Source organism: Octopus bimaculoides, chromosome 1 (assembly GCF_001194135.2).
Source record: "Octopus bimaculoides isolate UCB-OBI-ISO-001 chromosome 1, ASM119413v2, whole genome shotgun sequence".
In the NCBI taxonomy this organism is placed as follows: Eukaryota; Metazoa; Mollusca; class Cephalopoda; order Octopoda; family Octopodidae; genus Octopus; species Octopus bimaculoides.
This window is the reverse complement of record NC_068981.1, coordinates 10537064-10547810: the sequence shown is the minus strand read 5'-3', so window position 1 is coordinate 10547810 and position 10747 is coordinate 10537064. Positions and strand designations below refer to the sequence as shown.

General features: G+C 37.9%; 1 protein-coding gene across 1 annotated transcript in view; it reads left to right on the top strand.

The window, feature by feature from the left end:
• LOC106873356 (protein strawberry notch homolog 1) overlaps window positions 1-10747 on the top strand; it is a 50305-nt gene that overhangs the window by 8512 nt on the left and 31046 nt on the right. The window contains exons 4-7 of the mRNA XM_014920686.2: window positions 6839-7004; window positions 7160-7369; window positions 9852-9936; window positions 10074-10164. Of these exons, the coding sequence (XP_014776172.1) occupies window positions 6839-7004; window positions 7160-7369; window positions 9852-9936; window positions 10074-10164 (552 nt within the window). The remainder of the gene's footprint in view (window positions 1-6838; window positions 7005-7159; window positions 7370-9851; window positions 9937-10073; window positions 10165-10747) is intronic.

Below are 10747 nucleotides of genomic sequence, written 5' to 3'. Positions count from 1 at the left end.
TATATATATATATATATATATATATGAAATAATTATAATATTTTATAAGCTTAAAGCTTATAAGCAATCACCGTCCATTGACTAAGGTAAATAGTCTAATATTGGAGCATACAAGCCCCCTCGATAGAAAAATGTAGGGTTTGCCGTACACTTGGGACATGGCAAACCCTACTTTTTTCCGTTGAGGGCTTATCTACCCCAATATTAAACTATTTACCTTAGTCAATGCATGGTGATGGCTTATAAGCTTCCTCTTCAAGAACCCACATTATCTGCAATCCTTTTTTGATATAAATACATGTGGTCGTTGTCTGAGGATTTTAATAGGGCTTTTTCGAATCTATACTTGCAAGTGTTTGTGTATAGATGTGCAAACTCGCTTTGTTATGAGTGTGTATAAACACTAATTTGTATATTTTTTGCATGTATTGCACTGAAGATAGAAGAAAATCTATTTAAGACTTTCATCTTGAAATTAGCTAATTCGCAATTAATGTGGAGTCTTTTTAAATATCCTCTCACTATCCCGCTTTCAATCACATGTATTTATGGAGTCTTTTCGATAGCTCCGTAATGCTTGAACATTGATTCAGTATGGGGGAGATAAGTCTTGTTTAGACTTTCTCTCTTAAAATAATTATATATTAAATTAATAATTACACACACCACCACCACCACCCCTAAACATGAACAGCATGCAGTGAGAACCCTCAAGGGTACTATAGTAAATGCTAGGTTTCACTACTGGAGTTGTTTACTGGTGAACCCACATCCTTAGTGTAATTAAGACTGCACCATAATTGGTCTTGCTCTTCAGGGTTAGAATATTTTTTCCCCAACTACTAACCCTCTACAAAGTTTAGATGAGATCCTCCATGGAATGCTGCTCCCACATCTGTGATAGTATTGTTGCTGTACACATGGACATTCAAAACTGCATCTTGAGAGAGGCCACACAACTTATTGGGATCAAGTTACTCACCAACATGTCTGCTCTATAGACGCATTCCTCTCTCTTTCTCTGCTTTATTCTGACTGTTACTAGAGTAGCTGGTGCTCTTTGGGGCTAGCTGATCTTGTGCTACTTCCATTCAGGCACATCTGACTGGCCCCCTTCACTTCTTCTTGTCACCGATATTTTGTCTAACCATAGACTAGCATTAATAATTACCTCCAATCCTTCTTCCACTGAATTTTGCCTCTCTGGAATTCCTGACCTGCACATATTTTTCCTGCAAATATCACTTAGCTGTTCAAGAGAAATATTGACCACTTCAATCTCTGTGAAGGCTATGAACACAACCCATTTCCTGAGACCCATCAAATAAGTAATTAAAAAATTGTATTCAATTTGTCCGAAGAGGTGTGGAGTAGGCACAGATAGTAAGAAAAACTAAACTGAAGTGATGGAGATGGCATACATCCTACAAAGGTTAAATGGGGTTTCTCCGGGCATCCTGTTTACTGTATCATCATTTTCTGTTCAAATTCTGTCACAGGTGAAGTCTCATTTTATACCAAGACCATACTGGTGTTGATTTGATTATCATAATTTCAAACTAAAATGGATCTTATTGCTTCATTGAAATCATTTGTAACCATCTGAATTGTTTTACATCATCTGTTGGGAACTTAGTTTATTTTTGCAAGGGCATGCTGTTGGAAATGCTTTGATATTATAAGCTTTGGATAGGGGGATTTTTTTTTTTTCTTCGTGCTATTTGGGTAAAATGGTTGTGCATATCTATTTGCATATGTTTTTATAGTTAGTACTGCTATGTATAGCATTATTTATGCAGCTGGATTAACCACTTAAACAAAAAAGGTGTCAGCTGTTTTATAAGTAAGCTAAAATCAAGCAATTTGAGCTGAGCACAGGCCTTGGATAAAGTTTGAATGCCTGGCAGGTTACTGATCCAATATCACACTTCAGTTACTTCTGGAAAGGAATATGTTTTCTATTAGTATAGGAAATGGAAGATACAATATCTTGTACATCTAATGTATGTATGTGTATATATATATATATATATATATTATTAATTAGATAACATATATAACATAGCATGTTTATTTATATGTATAAAGGTTGAACAAACAGGGAAGAGTGCTCAATACTTGTAGAGGATATTGTTTGTTTTTTATTGAAACTGAAGCTAAGAGCTTGTCTTGTGACTTGATCTTTGCCTAAAGATCGCAATAGCTTGAAACTTGAGTTGCACACACAGACACACACACATCTACACAAAACTACTATGTAGGCATCTGGTATGTAACGAAACCAAGTCTGTCCCTATTGTTATTTAAGGTCTAATGTACCCTGGGCTATATTATCTTAAATGCAGATGTCTTCCCTTTTTGAGACAGTTGTAATTTGAGGAGGTTTAGCTGCCATTTCTTATAAATCAAGCAAACATATAGCTTCATATATTTAGCTACAAAGTGATAATGATAAATGGAATTAATATAACTGCAATTATGTAATTTTTTTTCCATTTTTCCTTAACTCTTTAGCATTTAAACTGGTTATATCCAGCCCAGATATACCTCCTGTTTTAAGTTCAGACTGGCCTGATCTAACCTCTCACACCTACCCTACAATGCCATTCTAAAAATAGACAATATCATCAAAATCTCAAAGCTATGAGATAATACGTGATTAATTCAAAACAATATGAATGAATAAGCTTAACATTTGGCAGAGTAATTTAAACACTAAAGGGTTAATTTAATTTATTTATATTTTATCAACCTTGTTTATTGACTGCTGATGGACTGACAAGATTGTTAGTGTGTCTTGTGGCGTTTGCTCTGGCCCTTTTACATTTTGACTTTAACTCTTCCCACTGTCAAGTCTGCCTTTTGTCCTTTTGTCATCAACAAAAATAATGTACAGCCAGATACTGAGGTTGATATAACGTACAGTTTCCCTTCCCTCTAAGTTTCTGGTCTTGTGCCTGTGTTCAAAATGGTTATTTATTGAAGACGATAGGAAGGGTCTATAGGAGTTATATGGGAGTGAGACATGGTGTTTGAAAGAGAGAGAGAGAGAGAAATGGCAATTTTGAGAAGGACTGAGAGAGAAATGTGTGGCATCAGGCTGTTTGATAAGCGGAGGACTGAGGACTCGATGGGGATGCTGGGGTTGGAGGAATCAGTGGAACAGTTGGCAATGGCGAATGAAGTGCAGTGGTATGGGCATGTGTTAAGGAGGGATGAGGAGCATGTTCTGAGGAAGGTGCTAGAGTTTCAGGTAAAAGGACAGCGAAAGCAAGGTAGACCGAGGAAAATGTGGAGGGGACAGATGGAGGAGGAGATTAGGAGGGTTGGCTTGAGAAGGGAGGATGCCCAAAACTGGGCGAGATGGTGTGAGGGCGTTTGCAATGGTATTGAGGTAGATCCAGCCACCCCTGTTAACAGGGACAAAACCTGGATTCAAAATGATGGATGATGATGGGTTAATATGAGAATGGTTACTCATAATCTGATTATTTACCACACAGTGCTTGCTTATGGCTCTAAAACTGTTGATTTCCAACTGGAGCAGTCAAGTATTTCCTCTATAATAGCAAGACACTTATCTCTATTCCCATATTACACTTCAACTTCTCAACTGGCACAAAGCCACCTCCCTCAATACTATGCTCCCTCTTGGTCAGTTTCTTGATGATTTTACTGGTTCTGGTGTCACATAAAAAGTACTGGTGCTGGTATTATGTAAAACGTACCCAGTATACCGTGTAATAAATTGGTTGGTGTTAGGAAGGGCATCCCGCTGTAGAAACCTTGCCAAACCAGACAATGGGGTCTGATGCAGCTCCTATTAAACTGCCCGTCCCATGTGAAAATTTTGATAAATTTATATGAAATTAACAAAATGACAATGTTTAAAATTCACTGTGTGTTACTTCATGATGATATAGGTTTGATGAGCCTATCTTGTCCATTTAACTGAATGTTAGATTTATTTATTAGATCTAATAGATTTGCATATTCTTGGATCAGGCCAAGTCTTATCAATGAAATTGGACAGAGAGAAACTGAAAGTTTGTCAGATTGTACCTGTAATTTAACTCTTTTGATACTAACCTACCTGAAATTCCCTCTGTTTCTTTTATAAAACTGTCAATAGTAAAACCATCTATCATAATTTTCTGTAAGACCGTTCCTCATTTCTGTGTTTCAGACATCAAATTAATATATCAGTTAATGAACAAAATTAGTCAGTTGAAGCATGAGATGTGTATTTCATGTGGAATGAGAATGCAAAAGAGTTAACAGCAGAAACCTTGCCACAGTCATGCTGATTCTACCTGAGAATCACGAGGGTATCAGTGTTTATGGAATGATTGCCATCACCATTTAATGTCTGTTTTCCATTCTGGCATGCGTTGGATGGTTTGACAATCTAGAGGACTGTGCCAAGCACCAATGTCTGCTTTGACATGGTTTCTATTGATTGATGCCATTTCTCTTTCTAACAACCATTTTACAGAGTGTGTTGTCTGCTATTTTTTTTTTTTTTCTGTGGCACCAGCACTAGGGAGGTCAAGTACTTTACAAGATACCTGCTCAACTGAGGGTCAGTTACAAGCTAATTCAAGGAGTGTGAGTGGTTGTGCTATTCGAATAACCAAATACCAATTGTTGAAACTGATGGAAATCCAGTTTTATTTAGATTTGTAAATTACTAGGATATGGTTGTTCTGAGTGTTTCAGAAGTGTCCTAACAAGCTGTGTGTCATTATGTATAGTTGGAGATGTCATTAATGTTAAAGTGATACCACTTTATCTGATTCATTATCAATTGGTTGAAGTAAATAATGTAACATAACGCTATAATCTAGGAATTGTGGAAGTTGGTGTGGGCAGGAATCAGTGGAGGCAATAATAGACAGGCTATTGAAATGAGAGGAAATATTTTAACGTTTTGAATAGATCCCTTTATATATTCTGTCAATAATTTCTGGCATTTCTGCTATCTTAACCCATTTTTTTTTATACCTCTATGTCTTAGCTCCAAGTCTTCTCTAATTTAACAGACCTATTTGTTATCAAAGCACTTAACCTTAATATCCAGTTTTTTTTCCCAGAAATAGCATTATATAGGATTACATTATCCAACATGTCCTTTCTATTTCAAGAAAGTAGAATGTGATTTGAGAGGAGATTTGGCTGCTATTTTAAAAGGTTGTGTGATCATATAGAAGATCCCAGTCTTTGAGTTCCCATCTTGTCTATGTCTCCAGTATTTGTCGAATTGCAGTTCACAAACATGAATCACATCAATCTCACAGGTCGCAAGGACCCTGCAAATACCATGAGTCAAGCTCCCTCTCCAAAACTTTATGCGTCCCCCCCCCCCCCAGCTATCATTGGAAGCCCTAAATTTAGATAACTTTTCTTGAAAATTGATAACTCTAAACTCTGCTTGCGAAGACCAGTTGAGGCAACTGAAATCGAAATCGAACTAGATTCGATGTCTGGTACCCGTGCCAGTGGAGTGCTAACAGCACCACTCGAGCGTGATCATTGCCAGCCAGAGCAGCTGTCTGGATTCCGTGCTGGTGGCATGTAAAAAGCACCATTTGAGTGTGATCGTCACCAGCGTTGCTTTGCTGGCACGTAAAAAAACATTCAAGCGAGGTCGTTGCCAGTGCCGCTGGACTGGCTCCTGTGCAGGTGGCACGTAAAAAACATCATTTGAGCGTGGCCGTTGTCTGTACCACCAGACTGGCCCTCGTGCTGGTGGCACGTAAGAGCACCCACTACACTCTCGGAGTGGTTGGCGTTAGGAAGGGCATCTAGCTGTAGAAACTCTGCCAGATTAGATTGGAGCATGGTGCAGCCATCTGGTTTGCCAGTCCTCAGTCAAATCGTCCAACCCATGCTAGCATGGAAAGCGGACGTTAAACTATGATGATGATAACAGCTGAAATTTACTGGAATTTGTTGGTCAACTGAGCACAAAAATAAAAACTTTTTGGGGTGTTTTTTTAAAATGAGGGCAAGATCAGTGTTTGGCATGATTGGAAATCCATCTAGAATAACAAAAGTAAAAACAGATCTCATGGCCTGTGTTATTTAGAATTTTTAAGGATGAGAGATATAAAAGATGTTGAAAACCATTGTTTATGGGAAAATCTAGGGGACATGTCTATTTAGGAGTGTTACATTATTTGACTTGTGTGCATTTACAAAATACTCTCAAATTTAACAGATGACTATATTCTTTCTAGAATTTATGATCAGAAATAAATATTAATTGTACATTTCCAACCATACATAACCATTGATAGGGTCTGTCAAAGGGCTTTTGAAGAGACAAACAAATTCTAGATACTTATTAAACAAATTGTGATTCTCCCTTTGCAGTCATGATTTGTTTTTCAGATTGTATTCTTAACATCTGCTTAGATCAGTGGTTCGCAACCCCGGTCCATATGGCCACTGAGGGTCCATATAAGATTTTTGGGGATCTACAATAGTATTTGAAGGGCCCATGAAAAAATTTTGCTTTAGATGTTTGTATTTGTATGTACTGCAAGAAACAGCTAGGTATCTTTCTCTAACATTTTACATAGTTCAATCTATCCAAGTTAATGTATGAAAAACAAAATGAGAATTTTGAAAGAAGTTTCTGTAAAACTAGTTTTTAAACATTGAATGGCTATGGGGGGTGGGGTCCACTAGAATAAAATAGTAATCAAAGGGGTCCATAGATAAAAAAATGGTTGAGAACTCCTGCCTTAGTTAAATCATATTCTCAACCTTTTTTTGTCTCGTGATTGCAGTATAATGATACTTATGTTTTTTCATTTTTAAATGTATTTGATAGGCTCCTGGGATCAATATGCCACTTCGCACACCTCATTATCATCATCACCACCATCACCATCACCACCATCATCATCATAACAACATACCAGAAGAAGAAGAAGTTGAAGAAGAGATTGAGGAACTTGGTCAAGCTGAAACATATTCTGAATATATGCCAACCAAATGTATGTATCCTTATTTTGTTATTTATTCATTTCAAAGTAATTGTCTCTTGTGTTTGTAATAATTTGTTTTTTCCTCTTGAAATGTGTAATTATATTTCCAAGAATATCAACACGTAATTCCACTAGCCATTTCACTCGATTATTTATTCTTGTAGTACGTATTGGTGAAAAACACCCCGATGCTGTGGTCGAATCAAGTTCTTTATCCAGTGTGGAACCTCCAAATGTGCGGTACAAAGTTCATCTTCCTGACTCAACTATAGACACTGGCCAGTTATCAGCCCTTCAGTTAGAATCAATTACATACGCCTGTCAACGCCATGACACCATCATGCCAAGTGGAGATCGGGCTGGATTCCTTATTGGTATGTATAAAATAGTCTGTACAAACATTCCCCATCTATTACTACTGAGTAATTTACTATTTATTCTTTGCATCACTCTCTTGTCAAAACTGCTAAAATCTTTCGTGTTTTACTAAAATTATAAAGCTTTTTCTTTTATATATCAGTGTACTAAAAATTAAAGAAAGTCAGTATTTTCACTTGAACATATGATTTTGTAAGATCAGCTGAAGTTACTGACTATTGAACCACCTTTAGATTGGTTTTACTAATTTGTTACTCCATTCTTGTTTGTGTTCTTCCAACCAGTTATATTTTTTAAAAAAGAACCTTGTAATGAGGCAGGTGTTTCAGAAATTCTTAGCCTACAGCAAATCAGTATACCTATAATATTTGCATATAAATCCGAGGCCAGCAATTCATTTTGTTTTGGGGTGATCCGAGAACACGGTATTGATAAGCTGTAATAATGGTGAAGTATTGGTATCTACCATTCTTGATCACTTTGGGGCAAGTTGTCTCACCTGGTCAGGGACACTTGGTGTTCTTTAAGACGTCATGTAGGGAGCTTTCCCTGGATACTATCCTGTTGCAAATGGATGTGTAAACAAAGCATGTAAACTATGCGTGTGTAAGTGATAATGTTTACATTACTAGAGCTGCTTTTAATTCGTAATGTAATGCTTAGTATTTATTGACCAGGAGAAGCAATCACGTTGTAGTCTGATCAGCATCATCATTTAACGTCCGCTTTCCATGCCGGCATGGGTTGGACGGTTTGACTGTGGTCTGGAGAGCCAGTGGCTGCACCAGGCTCCAGTCTGATCTGGCAATGTTTCTACAGCTGGATGCCCTTCCTAACGCCAACCACTCCGAGAGTGTAGTGGGTGCTTTTTATGTGCCACCGGCACAGGAACCAGTCAAGCAGGCCTGGCATCGATCATGTTCGGATAGCGCTTTTTACGTGCCACTGGCATGGGGGCCAGTCAGTGGGTACTGGCATTGACCACGTTCGGATGGTGCTTTTTATGTGCCACTGGCATAAGAGCCACTCAACGGGTACTGTCATCGGTCACTAAGAAAACTAATTATAGATAAATGGTCAGCTGAGTATAGACCAATTTACTGTCAGTCAGCAATGAGTACAGTAAAGAATTTAGTATGCAGCTGTGTGTCCACAAGAGCCTTGTTTACACTCTTCCCGTTTTATGTAGTTCTCAAGGCCATAACAGGAATTTAAGACTGGCTCTCCACAAGAACTCCAGTATGCTGATGATGTGCTTCTCATAGCCCACTCAGTCAAAGAATTAAGATAAAAGTTCCAAAATATGGAAGCAGATTCTAGAATCGAAACTCTTCAAATATACTTAACAAATTAGCATGAAAGGATTCAAAACTGCTATATGAGAAATCCTACGATACGCTTGATGTGCAGTATAGGAATATACAGGAACTTAATACAGTGTAACCCAGTGTAAATGATGAGTGCACTTGAGGGAAATTTACCTGCCTTGTCTAGTAGATGTATAGTAACCATACCTTGGCTTGCAGTAAAGGTGACTGGTGTTTAACTATTGATAATTTCTGAATGAGTAGGCCTGTGATAAAAGGCATTCCAATTCTGACCATTGTTTTTTTTGTATCAGGAATCACATTGTCCAGTATATACTTGAATCTAAAGTGGTAGTGTGTGATTTGAGGGAGATTTAATTGCTATTTCCAGTGGATTGAGTAATCATGTAGTAGCTCTTTGGTTGAATACCAGGGCCAGCTGACATATTTTGGTGCCACCTGGTGGGGGTTAAAATATTATACAGAGATGCAGCAGATAGAAAAGATGATACTCTCTTGTACCAGTACACAATATCCCTTCCCCCTCTCTCCCCCTATTTCATTCCTTCAGAGAGATGGATGGTTTAAAAGGTGCTGTGAAGTATGGTTCACATACAAGGGTGTATGATGTGCAGTGACAAAAAAGCTGGTATTATTTCAGTTACATACATAGACAGGCGCAGGACTGGCTGTGTGGTAAGAAGTTTGCTTCTCAACCACATGGTTCTGGGTTCAGCCCCACTGCGTGGCACCTTGGGCAAGTGTCTTCTACTATAGCCTCGGGCCGACCAAAGCCTTGTGAGTGGATTTGGTAGACAGAAACTGAAAGAAGCCCATCATGTATATATATATATATATATATGTGTGTGTCTGTATTTGTCACCCCTCCCTCTCTTGATAACCGATGCTGGTATGTTTACATCCCCGTAACTTAGTGGTTTGGCAAAAGAGACCGACAGAATAAGTCCTGCAGGGTGGGGGGCGATTTGTTCTACTAAAGGCAGTGCTCCAGCATGGCCGCAGTCAAATGACTGAAACAAGTAAAAGAATAAAAGAATATTTATATAAGCTCCATTGTAATAAAGTTTGAGAAGCCCAGTTATTTGGCTGGAGTTTTTTAATTTTGTCTGAATTTATGAAGTTTATTATTTGTCTTTAACTTACTTTTCAGGTGATGGGGCTGGTGTTGGAAAAGGCCGAACAGTTGCTGGAATTATTTTTGAAAATTATTTGCAAGGCAGAAAACGTGCACTTTGGTATGTGAAATTTCTGCAGCTATTTTCTCTTTGCATATGCACATATCTCACTTTGCACTTAATATATTTTCTTGAATGATCTTAGTTTATTGCTAAATTGGTTTCTGAAATAAATGGATGCCTTTTGTTATTAACAGGTTCAGTGTCTCTAATGACTTGAAAGTCGATGCTGAGAGAGATCTAAAAGATATCGGAGCCTCAAAGATAGAAGTCCATCCATTAAATAAGGTAAACTCCTGTAATTTGTAATGACTCTTAGTTTGTCCGTTTATTTGATAACTTTGTCTGTTTATCTATGTTAGCATTGGTTGGATGGATATATATTATTGAGGTATGGTTTTGCAACAGAATGTCCTTTTCGTCACTAATCCTTAACAGTTCTTCAAGGGATTTTTTTGTTTTATTCTGCTTACCTTAGAGTGCAGAGTGAGAGGATGTTGTACTGACATGGAATGCAAACAGATTTTTTTTTTTTAGCATCATGCAAAGATGCAGAATGTAAACATTCACGTTAACATACATGGGGCATGCACATGTGTAACTGCATGTGTCCCTGTCCTCTCCAACGTCTGAGGTTTCTGTTCCAGTTCCACTATGAGGCATTTTGAGAAAGTTTACTGTACTATACCCTGAGGCTGGCCAATGCCTTATTTGTGAACTTGGTAGACAGAAGCTGTGAGGTCACAGCCATACACTCAAAAACACGTGCGTGTGTGTGTGTATGGCACCTTTTCTTGACATTTGTACACTGATCAAAGTTTCTGTTCATACATATATCTGTAATCTTCCCCAAAGACATGTCCGGCCATTG